The following is a 19,626-nucleotide window of genomic DNA, read 5'->3' on the forward strand; positions in this document are numbered from 1 at the left end:
TCATTAGATTTTTATTTATTTATTTATGTGCAGTACCAAGAACAGTTCATTGCCAACATCGCTTATTATGTTATTTATAATCTATGAAAACCCTGATTTTTGATTTGTATTTAAATTGGGGTCATATTTATCTTTGTTGTTCTTTGCATTACTTAGATTGTCAGGGTTGTTTCGAAGTCCTGAAATGTTTTAGTCCTGGTTCTAGGTTAATATTACTCAGGAGTTGAATCAGTCACGTGTAGCGGTAATTGAAGAAGGGTGCATCAAAGTTTTGTAGGATAATTTTCCTTTTTTTATGTACTTATTTGTGATTTATTATAAAAGAGAACTCTGACAGCCATAATTTCTTGAAATGTGAAGTCTTTCATATACATGATACCACCACCAAAGGCCAAAAATCAAGCCAGAAACAATCACAAACTTGCGTAAAAATATCATAAAGCCAGTTTATACATCGGATCCAATAACCCAGAAAGGATAATGGTTTTCCCTGAGGGTAGATACTGTGATGCAGGTCTACAGTAAAGGACATGACTGACATTAGGTTTCCAAGTCTGGTTCTGCTTCTTCTTGCACCTCCCTGGCCATATAGTGTAATACACCTTGAGCAGTAAAATGCATAGTTTTTCATTCATAAAATAGTTCACAATGTAGATGTAGAATAGACACAAGGTTTTTCTAAGCACAAAACAGTAAAGAGAAAAACCACAGTGTCCCCTAGTGGTGATATGGAGAAAAAACAAACACCTCCCATTCCTAACGTCTCCCCTCAACATCTTTTGACAAAATAAATCAGGCACATCTCCCTGCTCATAGCCATCTTATACCCAACAAGAAAGAAAAGACCTTATACACGAGTAATATTTATTTACAAATATTTCTTTAAAACTGTTTTTTTTTGTCTTTGTACTGTCACGTACAAGGATGAAATGTCTAAAAAAAATACAAAATATTAACAAGGTAGGAATTTTCTAATTTTATGTAACAAAGAAAGAAAGCCGGACATGTTAAAACTGGAAAGTGCTTTGGTCTTCCGGGATCTGGAAGTTGTAGCCATCTGCGGTAGCTTCAGGAACTACAGAGTCGTCATCTTCATTCTGAAAGACAAGAGGGACGGGAGGAGAGAAGCATTTGAGGATTAACCAAATCTTAGCATGTTTTGGGGATCGTTTAACGGATTAAGATGGATTCTGTAGACTAGGGCCACTTCTGTATCCAAGAAAGCGTCTGTTGTGATTTAAGTAATAATGAAGACAAATCATGTCACAGAATGTTTTATTTTGAAAGCCTCTAGGCAGTGAATTCACCAAGAAAAACAAAACATCCATTAAACATTCAAATGAGCATTATATTGAATGTTGCCTTGCAGAAACCTGCCAAAATTTAGCTCAGGCTACTGTAGTATTGCATCACACCCCAAAATAATTGTTTGGCAACAGTAAGTTGCAAGGAGTAACCACATTTAGTCGCCCTGCCAAGACTGTTGCCATTTAATTTGTGAATGACTCATACAACTGACAATGTAGTTATACTTCTTCTGCAGGTCTATTCATTCTCTCCATGTTTGTGCTCTGCTTGAATTGTAACAAACTATTCAATTACACCGAGTAAAATTTCTTGACAAAGTCCTCGGGAAATTCAGAACATCTACAGCATGTTGAGAAAAGCAAAAACTAAGCTTGACAGATTCAGAACTCCAGACTCATCAAATTAATATATAGTGAAATTTAAATTACATTTGTATGCAAATCTTTATGGCTGTTTGCAGCATTCATACCAATCATTGTCATCACAAAATATTCCCTTAAATTTTCTGAATGGTCCACTTTTACCTACTGCACTACAGTGCATCATGGCTGATCTGATGGGAGCCCCGTTTTCTTACCTCTTCAGAGAAGAATCTGTCGATGATGTTGAGAGAGGACTTGTAGACAGCTTCGTTGTCATGGGACTGCAGTGCCTCAATCTTGTCCAAACCACCCAACTCCTCAATCATTAGGCAGAGTTTGTCAACCTCGCCAGTTTTGTAAGCCATCTGTGGAGAAAGGAAAAAGAAATCTGTAAGACCAATAGTCCCCTCTCCTAGAGATGAAACCTGTGACCATCCATTTTAATCTGCAACTGTCGAGAATCCATCTGTGTAATTCAGAATATAATTTGACTGAGATTAAATTCTAAAAATCTTCATGTTTCCTAATCTCAAAAATCCAGAGTGTTAATCTCCACTCCCTTGGGCCGTAGAAACAAATGTTGGTAGAAGAGTCTTGAAATGTATTTGAATGATCTTCTTTCCTGCAGTTTCATACAATAGCCTGCCATCAGCACTTAATCCCCAATGCATGGCTGGCTCCCTAAAAGATCGTTTGAATTTAAGTGCATTTTCTTTCACTTGCAAAAAAACCTTTGCACTATTCTGCTAGTTGTCCTTCATTATTTAAAGAAGAACCTGCCAGTGTTTTTTTTTTTATTAATTATCTAAATTACTAACTAGATTTTTTCCCCTTGCACTGCGCTTCTGCTTCAGCTTCTGCCTGAAAATGTAGATATTCTGATATATTAAAGAAAACCTTAGATTCCAAGGTAGGCACACAGACTGAGCCTAAAATATTTTCATTATTTGTAGCCTTTTTTTCATCATTTTTATGGATCCATGAATCTCTCATTGTACATGATGAATAAGTCTAAAGAAGTCGGGTCCAAAATGTGTCTTTCTTATCATCTCATCAGAAATATAGAGTAAAGTGAGTGAAACGGTGTGCTGGACCACACCTGGCCAACAAAAGGGTGTCAGTTGGCCGTCTGACCATTTTCTCCATGCATAAAATTAGAGCTTTTTTATTTAGAAAAAAAAGGGGGACAAACAGCCCCAATTTAACTGTCATAACAAAGACAAACTTGCTGACAGCAACTCTTATGCAAATATAGCAACATGGTTGAGGAAATATACCTGTAAGATATTGTAGATTGCATCCAGGATGACCAAGATGATTTTGCTGTCTTTGGCTGTCAGCAGGTTGAGCAGAGGCTCCAGCACGTTGCATTGAACCAAGTAGGCCACTTGTTCCACCGTTCCACCACTGGTATAATTAGTGACAGCCCACACTGCCTCCTTCTGAGTCTTGTAGTCTCCCTAAACAGAAAGGACACGTGATGTTTACAGCCAGAGAAAAGCACAGAGATAAACTAGAGCTACTGTAGACATACTTAATGATCCATCATGAATAAACATGAAATCATCAAAACTGAGTTCCTCCAAAAATATGTTTATTTGTTAATAAAATAAGAAAACTATACATGATGAATTGGAGGCTGAAGGGAAGTAGGGGAAAAGGTAAGTGACTGCCGGTCAGGCAGTAAAAAAATAAATAAAAATAGTATAGATATGTACGCAAGTATTTATAATTCTAAATAATTTTGTGACATGTCAACTTATTAGCCCAGGTGCTGCCATGTGGCTGTGCATTGTTCAAGAAAAGAAATAAGGATGAGGAAAAGGGAGCAAACGATGTACCCGTCACTGTTCAATGAAATCTAACATGACCTATTGTGTATTAATGAACATTACTTGAACCATTGTAACAAAGCAGCTATTTGTATCTGTCTGCTCTTGTATTCTGACCTGTTGGAGGATCTCCACCAGCATGGGAATCAGGCCGGCATTGACAACCTCCTGGATCTGCGAGTCCTTGCCAGCAGTGATATTGGACAAGGTCCAGGCTGCCTCTTTCTGGATATTGGGCTTGTGGTGGCGCAGCAGGCCGGGGAACATTGCCAGAGCACCTGCATTCAGCACACACTGTGTCTGCTCGTCTGTCCCGGTCACAATGTTGCCAAGTGACCGCAGGGCTGGAGTCTGTGAGGTGAAGGAGAGAAGACAACTATCAGTTGTATTCATATTGTAGGGATAATATATAGCCGGAATAATGGTGATGAGAATGAATATATTTGATACCTAAATACTGCGGTTAATGTTACAATTCGATACATCTATCTGAATCCTCTAACAATTCATACAACAGTGGAATAAGACTGATTTTCAGTATTGATGATAATGGTATTGATGGTATTGTTGATAATATAATAAGCACTCATGGATCCAATGTTGCACGCAGTAATAGATTTTATCAGTCTTGTCTTCACGGAAGAAATCAAAAGCAGCCTCCTTTAAAAGGAGCATATTCCTTTGAAGACTGACATTTTATTGACTGTATATGAGCATTGTAGACAGTGTGCTTACTGCTATTTCAAATGTCACAAATATTAGTAGTGTTTGACTTAAACTCAACACCACATACCACAATGGAAAGCTCCCCACATGCTAGCAGCTGCACCAGGCGGGGCACCAGACCGGCTTGCACGACCACCTCTATCCTCTCATTGGAGCCATCAGTCAGGTAGGACACGGCCCAGCAAGTGTCGGCCAGAATCTCCCTGTCGTCGTGGTGCAGGAGGCGCACCAGGGCTGGAAGCAGCTGCTGCACCGCTGTCAAAGGAGGGGCTGGGTTCTTGTTCCGACACAGGTTGGAAAGCGTCCAGGTGACATTGCGCAGGTAGCCAGACTGGTTTGTTGGATCAAGAATCAAGTGTTACCTTACAACATCAAAAGTAGTAATACTGACAGGTTTATTCATCATCAAAGAAACTTATTTTTGACAAGCCATCTCCTGAAAGAACAGGTTTAGTTTTAAATAAATTTCAACATAAGCCCTTACCAAAAGAAATAACACCAGAGTCTCAGGATATTTATCTACCCATGAAACTGGTGAATTAAATTGAATAAATAAATCTTCACTAACGACTGCAATTTATGAAAATGCGCAGTAACTATTTGACAGTAGGAGCTATTATGCAATCCGTACATTTTCAAATCCCAATAAATAACACATCTTATGTGCATAAACAAAACCAAATTACAGACCTCACTGCTATGTGTAAAGGGCTTCTCTACTGTGCATTAACTTTTCAACAGGAATAAATAGCTTCGCACCACATGGCCGCCTGATAAGCCTTGTTGACACTAAAATGTGTTGAAGGCGAGCTAATATTTAGCTAGGTCTGGTCTGTAGGTATATGAGCAATCAGCCAAACCACAGAAAGATAATATATCCCAACAAAACCAAATTAGAAAAAATATTTTTACACACAGATACAGGCAGCCTATTGCCTTATTATAGGCAGAGTAAACAGTTGACAATATCCTTGCTACACTAATGCGAATAAAGTTTGATCATTTAAAATTTAAATACTTTCTTATTTCACTACAACTTATAGACTTATTGATCGGATATAAGATAAGTGCTCAGCTCTAAATTCAGGTGTACCTGCAATCGAAACATACAGAAGAGGAAGAAGATATTTATGTTCACAGATGCACAGATTTACTCATGTCCCCACTAAAAAAAACAGACTAATCAGTTATGTAGAATATTAATTACATTACAAATCTACAAACAGCATGAGTGTGAGTGTCTGTCTCAACTGGACCTAGAAAGTGTAGATGTATACAGTGGAATAAGACACACTGGGGAGGGGGGCCCATAATGCCATGTTAAATGAAAATGTCTCAACAAACCACCAGTGCAATAAAGTTTGGTGTGAACTCACAGGAAACACAGAGAGGTCAGGGGCTGCCAGCAAAGCTAGGAGTGGCTGGAGACCGCCATGCTTGATCACAAGGTCTCTGTAGTTGGATCCATCGCCTACATTTAGGGAGAAATAGACATTTACTTTCATGTGCTGTCAGCAGTAAAATCAGAATAGTCAGTGGTTTTAATGGTCATGAAAAATGCATAATTTCAGAGCCAACCCTACACTTGGTCACCATGATCTCTTTTAATAATTTTGCTAACTGAGAAAACAACCAGTGCAGATCATCAGATAGACCATGGCTTGCTTTCTGATCTTGCACGAGTCTTTGGGAAAATGAACTCGCTGAGTAAATTACACACTTTAGGATAAAAACCTCTTTTACATTAATTCAAAATCCCTCGAGATTACACCATGTGGTGACTAAAAACACATCCAGACCAAACAAAGGAACCAAATTGACGACCCGCAGCCACTCAATGTAAAGTCTAGTAAGTGTAAGGGTGTAACATACAATAAAACCTACAGATACTCTAACTATCTAGGTCATAAAGATAAACGACATGACTGTGCAGAATGCAGTACTGGTGCATAACAAGTAAAGGATATGACTGAAACACAAGGAGATGCTGAGTGTTGTAGGTCTACAGTACCTGCGATGTTACCCAGGGCCCAGATGGCCTGCTCGCTGATGTGTGGGTGAGGTGAAGTCACCAGGCTAATGAAGGCTGGGATGGCCCCTCCTTCCACTACGGCAGTGGTCTGTTCTGATGTACCTGAGGCGATGTTGGTAAGGGCCCAAGCTGCCTCAAATTGGATGGGCGGGCATTCAGACAGTGCCAAAAAACTAACAAACTTGGGGATGAGACTGGCAGCAATGATGCTGTCAATAGGTGGGTGCTTTTCTCTGGAGAGGAGCCTCCTGTACATCAGGGGAAAAAACACAGTTGGGGAATTAATAAAGGGAAAGTAACTTCAAGGAAAGAGAAAAAACTTGTAGCATTGTTGAATGTCAATGTTTCACAACTAGCTGGAGGGAAATACACCAGTTATCATGTTTTGCTGGTATAAACTTGCAAAAATAAACTGTTGGTAGACTTTAACCGACTGCGACTGTAACCAGACAGGAACAAGTTTATTACATTCATATTACATACAGTAATGGTTCTTTTCAAAATGGTTTTACCTGGCTGCCTGCGTGGCTTGCAGCTGGTGATCTAGATTCTGGCTGTTTACACCTCCTACAATCTCCTCCACAGACCAGTGCTGAGGAGGCTGTGAAAACAAAAAACAGAAATGGATTACCTATTTGCCCAGTAAACCCAGGTCAAACATGAGTTTAAAATAGCATGCATGCTTGGAAAGTGTTAGGGTCAGGGTTACAGGGTCAGGACAATCCAGTTAAATGGAAAAAATAAATACAAAAAGACTGAACCTAATACCTACTGGTTGTTGGGACTACTGGGTACGGGATGCAAAATCAAAACTTTCCTTATCTTGAAAAAATCTATTTGACAGTGACTCAACAGTGAAGTACTTTGATTGTTCCCCTTATACCTTGATTGTTCCCCTTTTTTCCTGTAAATCGCTTTGGGGAGAAACATCTTTTTTTTATATTTTAAGTGAAGAGTCCATAAAATACACTCATTACATTTGTGGTTCTTTTAGACCTCTCGCCCCTAATGTCTGTCTTTTTATACATGCATGGCCTTTCTCCTCTCCTGTACACAGGCATGAATGCAGCTGTTGCACTTTAGCTGGAATGTGTTGTGAGTCTTTGTCCAAGCCACTTTATTTTCCCCTATTACAGAGCCAGGGCTGTGTATCATGTGCATGCACAGAACAGACAACTGGCAATTCAACAAAAGATATCCGCTGAATTTGACAACAAATGCATTGAATTAGAATCACTTACTCCACCTTTAAGTTTAGATGTGACTACACTTTCAAACAGTACAGCGTTAGGTGTTGGCAGGGAAGCTGTTGTTGTTCATTCAAAGCCAACTAAATAATCATATGTTTCAGACCTGGAAGACCAGCTGTATTTATTTCAGATGGGTTCAAATCAACCAATCAAAATTACTTTATTTATCCCCAAGAGCAAATTCAGTGTGTCATTCAGTGTGAGAATGAGACAGCCTGATTATCTTTTGTATCTCTTCGTTCCGTTTACTGTCCCCAGCCAAATCAAGTAACTTGTAAGTGAAAGTGGCGGTAGAGCAGATCAAAGTCAGCTTGAGTACCTGTGCGTTGGGATCTTGCTCTTGGAGAGGAGAGGTTGGCTCGTCCAGGAGGCTCTGCACGTTTCTCCTCTTCAGGATCTGATCATCCTTCTTTGCTTTCCGCAGCTCCACGCTGACTTCTGCTCTCCTGCGTCGTAACTCCTAGAGAAGCAAATGCCCATATACAATCATAGTTAAGACAGCCATTCGTTGCGATTAACTAAACAGTCAATGTATTACTGCTGACCGAATGACTTACGGTGACATCTTTCCCTTTGTTTTTGAACTGGGTGAGTCGAGCTCCGTTGTCGTTGCCAGCTGACATTCCTGACCGTTGAACAAGTCGATTCCTATAACGTTAAAGGCACTCCCTGTTGAAGGATGATAAGCTTACGTTAAAAAAAAACAGCGGCTGCTTACTCTACCTCCCTCCGGTTAACGTTACGTTAGCTCCGTCGGTAAAAGGCGGTGACTTAGCTAACGCTAGCAGTTAGCGTCAACTGGCCGCTTTTCTTAAGGCCAAGCCGGTTATCTAACACCATGTGGCTCGTCGCAAACGGAGCCTGCCTGGTAAACCAACACCCCAAAACCCGCTGAAATCCACCAGAACAACGATAAAAACGCTTAATAATTCGCCAAAACAACAATTCAAACTGTAATTCCAACTATATGATTGTTTAAAATGTATATTTCGCCGCACAAGCATGTGCGACGTGCTTACCTTACAGATTCCTTGTAATTTTTATTTTTTTTACATTAGACGTGACGTCATTTATATACCGCCCTGTGTTTTTTGGGTTCTGATTGGTCAGGCGGATTTTGAGCTCCGCCCCCGTAGCCCTCGGTTAAAAAAAACACTTGAAACAACAAAGCCGTTGTCAAAGGCAACCGATGTTAGTATCGCGAGATAAAGCTGCCACATCTTTAGGGACTAGTTGGTTTTCATTGTGGACTATTGCGGCCATGTCTGAAATATCTGTCGTTTTTTAGTTATTCTTTTCCGTCTATAACAATCTGTAATTTAATTTTGGATCCTAAAAATACATATTTTATAGCTATTTTCGATCTCGTTTTTCGTTTTGATAAGACTTCTTTACCACAAATAGCTACGTAATGACCCAGTGGCCTAATGGATAAGGCATCAGCCTCCGGAGCTGGGGATTGTGGGTTCGAGTCCCATCTGGGTCGTATTTAGCTCCTTTTCAGGGCTCAAATACAAATCGCACTTACCCGTAATTTGAATGATGGGACATTTAGGATTGTCTTAGTAAATACTGAAATAAGGAATTTGTCCATTCTGTACCATGCCATGTAGACCTCTTTCAGCTGTTCTAGCAACATCTTTATGGACGAGACCAGAGAAGGATGCTTTTAGTAGCAAATCTTAAAGATGCGCATTTCTGCACACAGTTTACCTGCAGCATTAACGCCCCTTTTGCACCAACAAAAAAAGACGTCGATTTGTAGCTTGAACACAAGAAATCTAAACGCATAAATGTCTTTAACACAGCAGCACAAAACTACCAAACATCTGGATGTAATTTTAAGGACGTTTTAAGCTGTTTGTTCTTTTGCAATTAAGAGCAAAACCTGTAATCACAAGAGAACAGTCAGACAACGCATTAAATGTTCATTTGTGTTCTTGTCAGATTGTTTAGTGACAATTTATGAAATATAGAAAAGATGTTAAAATGAAGAATTTGATGATGTGCTGCAGTTCTTCACTGTGACCCACAGGGGGCAGCAAATATTCATTGATACTAAAGATACTCAGGTATACTTTCACCTCCACCTGGCACCAAGGAAGCTGTTGGTAGAGTTATTGCTTGCCCTGAAGTGTGTTTTATATTGGCCAACAAAATGACAAATCAATCAATAAATCAAAGCAAGTAAATCATCAGTAGAAAAGATTAAAAACATGCTGTTGGACACCAGATACCACAAAATAAACCTTGTTCTCGCTTACATAAAATCATTTTTTGTTGAACAACAGAGAATACATAAACAGAACCACATTTCCTCCCTTATATTGTCAACAAACAATGGGACCCTTTTTAGAATCTATTTATGAATGAAAGGAGTGTCATGCCCAAGTGTTTACTTCTGTGTTAGGGACGTCCCACCGTCTCCCTTTTCCTCCCCATCCCATTTCATTCCTGAGTGGCCATATAAAAATCCCAGGAATCCCCTCTCTGTAGCAGACCTTAAAGTGTGTCCACACTGAACATCCAGGATGACAGGGATTATTCTGTTTCTCTTGTTTCTGGGGTTTCCTCTTTACAAGACAGAGGATCATGTTGTCAATGGTGAGTTTACTTTTTTTATTATTATTATTATTATTAATTTATTTATTAGTTTTGTACATTTTTATGCGCTGGGGGAAAAACAGATTTTCTTCTACCTATATGCTAACTGTGCTGCCTTCTTATTAGTGAGGTCTATTAATTTAACACTTTTAACATTATTTCCTGTTTAACATTGGAAAAATATGTAGCTTTGGATCTCTGCAGAACAATATCCATTACATCAGTGTTTGCCTGGTATGACTCAATAATCTGAGGCAGTTTTGTCTACATAATTCCTATGAAGAAATATTTAATCCCCAAACAATTATATAGTGTGATTTAGACAAAACACTAAGTGAGGAATAGTTGACAGCATTTCATAACATTGATGGACTGGGGACAATTTTGTTCGTTTTAAAAGCTATTATCTGAGCTGTTGATTCTTATCAGATTAGACATTTTCCACCCACTCATGCTGAGTTCAAAAAGTCTCATATTGTAGAATTAAGTGTCAGCTTCCCACGATGAAAGATACTGATAAAACTCCAGCTAAAGTTCTAACACAAATTAGTCATACTTTATTAATTTAGCTGAAGAAAAAAGATCCTATGAACCATAAAATAGTTCTCAAGGGCCATCCACAGTTATGTACTGTAGGAGAAGACACAACATTAACACACTGTATCAAATGAAAGGAAATATCTAAGAACAAATAACTTTTTGTTTTGTCGATGCAGAGCTGTACACCCTGATAGAAAAGGGTCAAACCACCTTTGTGGATCCAGCTCCGAGCAACCAGACCCGGATGGTGATTAAAGAGCCCTCCCTGCCCATCAACGAGCTTCTGGAGAAGAGCAGCAAGACCAGCGAGTCCAAATTCACACTCCATCCTCTCCCCTCTGCTGTTTGGCCAAAGCACAGTGATCTGGCCCCCATCCCTCGCCACCATGGCCCCCACAACAAGAGCAAAAAGGGCCACAAGAGCGACCGTCTGGTGGAGCACAACAGCGAGAAAACCAGAGGAGAAGCTGCTGGTTTGCTTCCCAAAACCCCGCTGACAGGAGCTACAGCTGCTGTCACCAACCGCACCGTGCAGAAAACCAACCAGGACATCCAGTCCAACGCCAGTCCTCCTCAGCAGGGTGAACCAGACGGACACCCCAACTCCAAACCCAGGGGCGCACCCCACACGCAGCCCCAGGCTCAGCCACACCAACCAGCCCCCTCGCCGCGCAGAGATCCCCCCAACCGCCGGCTGGATCAAGAGGAGAACCGGCCGGGGAAGTCCAGTCTGTATCAGTCAGGTATCGGTGCTGCGACCCGGAACAACAGCCGCCCGCCTGTCGTTTTGAACCGGCGCTCCTCCAGCCTGCTGTATCACTTTGACATCCTGAGGCGAGGTATGGGAGGCTGACCTCAGTATTAGTACAGAGTTGTTCACATATTCACCATCTTTAAATGTTACTTTATTGAGCTGTTTTTGTCTTAAAATGTTTTCTTTTGGGATTATCTAAAAAGAGTGAAATATGTCAAAGTTCTGGGGTACTTTATTATGCTTAATATCACAGTAAATTTATTCACAGTAATACAATTTTTTAAAAATGTAGGGATGCACCATTATATCAGCCAAACATCTGTATCGGCCAATATTCCCCTTCCTGATTGCAATTAGCATATCAGCAAATAAGATGACATTCACAGTGGCCAGAGAGCAGTGGCCAACATTTATCTGATGTCACATACGTTTTATGTTGGCTACATGGTTTGCAGTCAGACCAAGACAAAATAGTTCAGCTATTTTTTGGGGGGAAAAAAATTCTTTTCTGACAAATTGTTGTTTTAGACATCAGTATCTAGCCCAATCAGCCCTAATTCAACACTTGGGGAAAATCTGATATCACACAACCATATGCAAAGAAAAATCACTCATTCCAAATAAAACATTTTTGGATTAGTCTCTAAATGAAAAGAACTGCATATGGATTTCACTTTCCAATCATGCTAAATACATTTCCTGCAAGGGTAAAGGCACTTTTATCACAAAATAAGCCAAACTACCTATGACCTCAATTGTGAAAACACTATGAATTTTTTTTTTATGATTAACATTTTATTTCCTTTTTTTTTTTGCAACAGACATAACAAGCACCGATATCTTGTCGGATATATATCAATATTGTACATAGTCAGGGCTCTACCAAAAAAGTAAGACAGAAATATTAACCAAAAATCCAAATAAAATGACAAAATAAGTAAATAATAAGAGAAATAAAAACACAGGGTGTACCTGAAATATTTCAGTGATGACAGAAACAGCAACAAGAAAAATAAAGAGAAGAAAGAAAAAGGCCTTTTGAACAAAAAGGAAAAATAAGGCGCTCAAAAGCCAAATTTGTTGGTTCATCCTGGTGGGTTTAATATATTGACCATGTCATCGTAGTGTCTCAGATTTGAGTCCGTTTGGTGACCTTTACTGCATGTCATGTTCTCACATTTCCTGTAACTCTTTACTCGTCTCGTCTAGTAGAGGCTACCAAATAGGGAAGACCGGAGATGGTGGTAACACATTTTGATCTAGCAGCAGTAACTCGTTCATACTAAAGCTCCTAAATTTTGATTCACTGTTCTCATATCTGTCTAATACAAATAAAACTTAGATGGCTGCCCCGGGGTGCAGGCTTTGCTCTCTACCCTCTAATTCATAAAATACTTAAAAATACATAGATTTTAATATAATATAAACTGACACAGAGTTCATAGAGTTCACTCATAGACTGATAATGACAGCAATGATTTGAACCTGGTAGTTAGTGACCAACCCCCACTACTAATTACAACCACATCCCTCAAATCTGGCTGATAGGCTGACGGATGCAGAGCAAGTGAGAAGGTCCTGATATTGTAATTAAGATGGAAAATGTTACATGATGTGATCCCATCGCACACACGCCGCCTCCTCCCGTCCCATGTGGAGGAATGCGACGCCTGGGTTTTGTAATGACAACCTTGTCCTTTTCTAATGATGCTGGAATGAGAGTCTGGCTCCGCACGGGCACAGCAGCAGACACAGTCCCTTTCTCTTTTTCTCATCCCTCCGTCCCTGTCTTCTGCTTGTCTTTTTCTCCGTAGAGTCGGACTTCACACATGACGCCTTCTGCATGAGCGAGTGCAGGAAGGAGAAGGAGGAGAGAGAGTATTACTGCTACAGTGAGTTTGGTATGTAACCAGCAAGAGACGAAAACATAGTTTGTCAAACGTACAAGCAACAATAAAATACATAAATAGTAGAGGTGTGAATCAGCAGAGGCCCCACGTTACAATTTTGCATCGATACTTGAGTCACGATATTGTTGCGATTTTAAGCATTTTGCGATATGGTGAGTATTGCGATACAATATATTACGATTTAACTGTTTAACTGCATTTTGCATCCAAAAAATTAAATTCTATAAAGAATTGTTTTGTCAAATAAAAGAAAATTCTCAGTCTATTCATCTCACTTCAATCTTTTTATTTCTCCACAATGAGAGTCAAACCTACAGACTGACCAACAAAGTATTCAGTCAAACTGAACTGAACTGATAGCAAACATGTGCATTTTATGACTAAAGCATGAAAGTTTCAGCATATAATCTCCATACCCAAAGGTTGTATTTTAGACATGGAGGCAGTTTGTATTTGACCTCTGGTGAACTTGAGAGGTTGGTGACCTCAGTATTGCATTTTCCAATTTTTTGCCCCATCACTCTGCATTATAACCATGAATATCTTTGCCAAAATTGCAACTTTGTTCTAATAAAGATACTTTTGCCGCCTCAGACACAGTCCTGTAAAATGGTTTTAGTTTAAAGCCTCAATTTGGCAAGGGGGGCTCTTAACCCTACAAGTATATGGGTATTTTTTCAGGTATAAAGGTAGAGACTTGTACTTGTTACATGGAATTTTATGACTGTCAAATCTGAAATGACTCAACGTCTGAAATTAAACTTCATGGTCTATGGAAACCATGGAGAAAGTTTCATGTATTAGTCATAAAATGCACAATACCTTCCATATATGAGCTTATCCGCTCGCACTAGTATGGATGACAACAATTGCAACATTTTCTCAAGCTTTCCTCAGCTTTAAGTTTCACTGTTCTGAATTTTTTTTGAATCAAACATAAAAAAAATAACTTTGCAGCGTTATTTCGACAAATTCCCGACACGATCCTGACATCATATCCTGACGCACATGATGCCTATAGATTCCTTAGATCTTCTAGTTTCATATGATACCATGCTAGTATTTCTAGTATTTTCCTAAAAGTGAGTCGATACGGCCTCAGGAGAAAACAAAAACAACCACTGACGAAAATACTGACGGCCGCCAGAATACTAAATATCGATACTTGGCGTCCATGAATTGATAGAATATTGCCATGCAAAATATTTTGTAAATAATTGCGATACTATGCTGTATCAATTTTCTCCCCCACCTATAATAAATAGCTTGAGAAGCCTTGATTTATGTATACTTGGTATATGTATACTGATTGGAACAATAATAATTGACATCCCTGAACATTGTGGGCACATCCCTTGCTTTGTGGTGGTAGTAATTAACTAAAATTCAGCTAATATCTACTGCTTGAAATGAGAGTTTTGATAATAAACTACTGTATGAATAGTTGTAGCCTAATGGCTAGTTTGACATTTTGAGAAATATAATAATCAGAAGGAAACAATAGAGAGCAAACAAAATTACCGGTACGTATTTTTGTAGGCCAACTTGAAGTTAGCATCACCATGGGGTCTCTTGAGAATTCAACTTTGGGATTTTTGTTTTGGATTTTGGATCATTGCAGAACATAAGTTGCAAATGAACACAATTGTTATGATGCCTAAAGCATTAATGCAGCCAACAAAAGTAAAAAAGCTAACCTTATGCTATAGCAACCTACACCACAGTCGCATGACTTAAACGTCACTACTGTTATGCTTCAGGCAGTCTCAGACAAGCTAACCAGCAGTTTTGACAAGCTAGCGAAACTGTAGCCTAGTAACAATTCCAATCTAAAGTCTACAAGAGTTTGCAAGAGCACAGAAAACATGACTAGAGGCTATAAGGTGGACTAGAGAGAGAGTTCCCGTCCAGGTCCAGCGTGATGAAGTTTAATGTCCCCAACAACCACCGTCGTCTCATTTAGGCACTTGTTAGCAACCGCCGTTTCGAAAGTGGGGGTATTTAGTTATGTATTTTATGACATATTTTGTGACGTTTGTTTTCCCCTTTAACAGCTGTCAATGGGATTGTTCACGACATCGATGTGGTGCGTAAAGGAATACGCCTCATTACACTGATGGTGAGCAGTGACGGCTTCTACAAGATGAGTCGTCTCTACGTGACGCCAGACAGCTTTTTCTTCAAGGTTCGCCTTCTGGTCCTGGACACCTACAAGTGCAGCAAGCCCTGCCCTGACATCAAACTTGGTGAGTGCAACAGAGTCGCTCAAAAGCCTCATAAAACAAAAAGGAAATATGTCTTGTTTACAAAAAACCCTCAAAACTATTGTTACTGTGAAAATGCCCCTATTAACTATATCACTTTATTTATTAAAGTATAAAAAAATAACCTTTAATCGATACTCAAGTCCAGTGGTGGAGTGTAACCAAGTACATTTATTCAAGTACTGAACTTAAATACAATTTTGAGGTACTTGTACTTTACTTGAGTATTTCCATTTTATGTAACTTTAAACTTCTACCCACTACATTTTGAGCCAAATACTAAAATATTTTGCTGACAGCTTTAGTTACTTTTCAGGTCAAGATTATACAACAAGAACATAAAAACATGATCAATTTAAAGAGATTAGATTTTTTTATATATAAGTAAACTTCGTAGCATTGTATGAATTAGTTAAAATGAGCCCTTTCTTTAATAAATGAAAACTCTATTTACATAAATGCATCAATAATAATAATAATCCGACAATATATTCAGAACATAAATAACAATCTGAGTGGGTCCATTCTGCATAATGAGTACTTTTACTCTTGATACTTTAAGTACATTTTGATGCTGATACTTTTGTACTTTTACTTCAGTAAGTTTTGAATGCAGGACTTTTAGTTGTCGTGGCGTAATTTCACAGTGTGGTATTAGTACTTTTACTTAAGTAAGGGATCTGAATACTTTTTCCACCACTGCTCAAGTCATATATATATATAATGGGACATATGGTTTGTGATGCGTGAATCATGTTCTCCTGAGATTAGCAAAATTAGTAACATTTACTTTCAGTGCAATCATGAAAAGTGCTCGATTGTGTCACTTCAACATTTCCCCTATTCATTCTCAAGGGACCAGATACATTGTAATGGGTCAGATCTACCACCGGAGGCGCCACCTTCCCAGTGACCTCCTAAACCTTCTGGGGGGTAAACTGAAGCCTGGAGACGGCCTCCTGCGAAGCAACAACTACGTTAAGAGATTCAACAAACGGAGGCACCAGAAAGCACTGGAGGCCACCCGCGCCAGGTGTAGGTGAACCAACGATAAGACTATCGCCCCCTGCTGCAGGGGAAGAGACATTGCAGCTACCAAAACTGATCATAACTAACCCCTCAGTATTGTGCAAGACAGAAGACATTTCTCAGAAGGAAGGCATGGATTTATTTTCATATGGACTGCTACGATGTATCCTAATCCTGGTTCGCCTTTTTTTTTACTCCTTTGTAAAGTTCCTGAAGTTCTGACTTGTGGTGTCTTTGATAGAAAACACAAGCAGCTTCAATTAAACAGATTTTTTGACGGTCATTTTGTGACATTTGGGGCATCAAACAACTTTTATTTTCTTAAAACAGCAAATCCACTCAAACTCCTCATTCATTCATGGCTGGTTCATGAAGTCCATTCAAAATGTCAAAAAGGTATAATATTAGCTCACTTTTAAAGGTACTATGTGCAACTTTCAGAAAATCGACATGAGCTAGCACCCTGGGCATTGTAATCTTACCTGTCCAATAGGAAGAATGCCATCTCAGGCTCGATTTGATCCACAAAACTAAACGAAGATCACTAAATGAACGCCCTGCTGATGCTATCCCGAGTTTCCCCCCAATGTTGGTTTGGTCAACGTACTTTATGGCAGGTGCTGGTTGTTTGTTGACGTAAGAGGACTCCATTTCTATTTGAACTACTTTTAGAGAATGTAGAGATAGTGGTACGACATTCATGTACAGCCATATGATTAAAAAAAACTCCATTATATCGACAACAAATAATGAAAGACACATAACTTCCTTCTCAAGCGAACGTTAGCTAATCTGCACACAGTGAAAGTCACATACTGTTGATTTTACTTGCAGAAATGTACATAACAAACAGTCCACAGGCCGTGATAAGCAAAGTCAGGGAAAGTCTCGGTTTTTGGGTTACATAGTAATCTCTTAACACATTCAAGGACAAATTATTTCATGTCAGTTGTTTCATATAGTACCTTTAAAGGGAAATTTGGCTCAAAGAATGGGTTTATTTTATCATCTTTCACCAGTAGTGTTTCTGTTTTATTTATGTGTGTTTAATGAGACAATATTTGAGCTGAGAGAGAAACAGTAAGATCCAGCCTCTTTATTATCATTATAATTTGACCACACATATGAACATGCATATAGATTAGATTATTGGTTAAATATTGTTTTTTCCAGCTGTCGCAGTAGCTTTTCAAGGCATGCTACCATAAAAAAACAAAAACTTTTACACGATATTGGAGATAAACTTATTTTCAGTACAAACATACTAGCTTTTCAAAATAATGGCAGTTACTTTGTACATTTTAGGACATGTATGAACCTTGGATCTCACAACATTTTAATCATGTTGATACCTTTGATGAATGGATGATGCTTTTAAATTCATATGAAAGCAAAAGGCTGTACTTCACTGAATAATATTGTTTTGTAACATTCAGTCCCATGCATGTTGTCACTGTGGTTGTTATTGGTGAGCAGGAAATGCACAATTATTGTTACAAGGACCAAAGGGAGGGAATGAAGGGCCTGAAAAAGCAGCGACAAACCCCGGTGGGGGAGGAGGAGAAGGAGAAGGAGGGGGGAGATAAAGGGGAAAAGGAGCACAGGACCTTTGCTTGTCATGAGAGCGGCTTATTTTTCTAACTTTAATTATGTGTCCACGATGAAATATCTGCCTGAGTAGACTGGGACATCAAAAGGGGCCTTGCTGAATGAGGAGGGGTGTGTTGTTGTAGGGACTAAGCCATAAATCTAATCGCAGGAATCTGATCCTCTCTGCACCTGGACACATGACTCTGAAAAGTGTCTCTGTCACAACTCCAATTTGTGATGGTTCTTGTTTTCTTGCTTACACACAAACGCGTCCTCCTCTGGGAGGGCCGAAGCTTTAAGAAAGGGGGGTATTTAATGTATTCTGGCAGAATCAGAGAAGCGAGGGAAATAAAGAAGGTTATGTAAAATGACACAGGAAGGTTATTGAAGCAGGAAAGGGGGTGTTGGGTCTGTCTTTCTAAAGGGATAGCGTCCTATTTAATCATAAATCCCTGGCTTGATTGTAGCACGACCCTGAGCTCATAAAAGGGAAAACTTGCACTGAACGCTTACATTGCTTTACTATACATGAACCCAATAAAAATGTGTATTTGTTTTGTACTCAACGACCCTGTGAGGAATTTATTTGTCTTTAAAACAAACCCTCCACTCATGCTATCACATGCATCTGCCCACTGACTGAAACATTGATCCTCATTATCATTCCCAGTGATTGCATGAGAAGGAGCCCCCAAAGTAAGACACTCTAATTAGAGTTTAACAACCAGAGTCTCCGTCTGGCCTCCGGGAAGAGAGACTGACTTGGGAACTTGGACGTGGAGGCAGGCAGGGCTAAGCCTCTTTTCTCCCCCTCTGTCCGTCTGTCAGCTCGGCCGGTCAGTTCCCAGGCTCGAGGAAGCCTCTATCTGGGATCAGCGCTGGAGGGAACAGATGCAGGCGGGCAGGAAACAGGAGCCTGCTCCACATCTTGGCTACTATCGCAGCGGGAGGACATTCCTCATCGCAGAGGATGTAAAGGAGGAGGAGGTGGGAGAGAAAGTGTGGGGGAGAGAGAGGAGAGGAGAGGAGAGGAGAGGAGAGGAGAGGAGAAGAGAAGAGAAGAGAAGAGAAGAGAAGAGAAGAGAAGAGAAGAGAAGAGAAGAGAAGAGAAGAGAAGAGAAGAGAAGAGAAGAGAAGAGAAGAGAAGAGAAGAGAAGAGAAGAGAAGAGAAGAGAGGAGAGGAGAGGAGAGGAGAGGAGAGGAGAGGAGAGGAGAGGGAGGTGGGAATATCTCGATAAGTCGCTTCCTGTGTGATAGCCCCCAAGCCACAAGGGGGGAGTGAGAGAGAGGGATGAGGGTGGTGGATTGAAACCACTTGGGGCTTGTGGCCATCTGCAGTGCTCACAGCGTCCATGCAAGCCTCTGGATTCATTTAGCGGTTTGAGGGTGGAGGTGGGAGAGGAGGGTGTGAGAGCAGAGTGCAAG

General features: G+C 39.8%; 2 protein-coding genes and 1 non-coding gene across 4 annotated transcripts; 2 read left to right on the forward strand and 1 right to left on the reverse strand.

The window, feature by feature from the left end:
• Window positions 1–961: 961 nt before the first annotated feature.
• Window positions 962–8,566, reverse strand: LOC131977346 (importin subunit alpha-1-like). 2 transcript variants are annotated; one of them, XM_059340609.1, is made up of 11 exons: window positions 8,530–8,566; window positions 8,068–8,179; window positions 7,830–7,970; window positions 6,773–6,861; window positions 6,240–6,508; window positions 5,605–5,699; window positions 4,296–4,559; window positions 3,620–3,853; window positions 2,948–3,130; window positions 1,886–2,035; window positions 962–1,097 (listed from the first exon to the last, which is right to left on the reverse strand). In XM_059340609.1, the coding sequence occupies exons 2-11, from the start codon at window positions 8,131–8,133 to the stop codon at window positions 1,008–1,010; spliced, it is 1,581 nt and encodes a 526-aa protein (XP_059196592.1). In that variant the 5' UTR covers window positions 8,134–8,179; window positions 8,530–8,566; the 3' UTR covers window positions 962–1,007. The 2 variants fall into 2 exon arrangements, with proteins under 2 accessions (XP_059196592.1, XP_059196584.1); XM_059340601.1 differs by lacking the exon at window positions 8,530–8,566 and having other exon boundaries at window positions 8,068–8,231.
• A 357-nt stretch (window positions 8,567–8,923) lies between these two features.
• trnar-ccg (transfer RNA arginine (anticodon CCG)) lies at window positions 8,924–8,996 on the forward strand. The gene has a single exon. It is a non-coding gene; the product is annotated as a tRNA-Arg (tRNA).
• Window positions 8,997–9,995: 999 nt separating this feature from the next.
• Window positions 9,996–18,153, forward strand: LOC131977360 (UPF0450 protein C17orf58 homolog). Its single transcript, XM_059340620.1, has 5 exons — window positions 9,996–10,114; window positions 10,831–11,493; window positions 13,223–13,309; window positions 15,373–15,564; window positions 16,438–18,153. Exons 1-5 carry the CDS (start codon window positions 10,042–10,044, stop codon window positions 16,623–16,625), a joined length of 1,203 nt encoding a protein of 400 aa, XP_059196603.1. The 5' UTR covers window positions 9,996–10,041; the 3' UTR covers window positions 16,626–18,153.
• Window positions 18,154–19,626: the final 1,473 nt, after the last annotated feature.

The sequence above is a fragment of the Centropristis striata genome, chromosome 1 (assembly GCF_030273125.1).
Source record: "Centropristis striata isolate RG_2023a ecotype Rhode Island chromosome 1, C.striata_1.0, whole genome shotgun sequence".
NCBI classification, from domain to species: Eukaryota; Metazoa; Chordata; class Actinopteri; order Perciformes; family Serranidae; genus Centropristis; species Centropristis striata.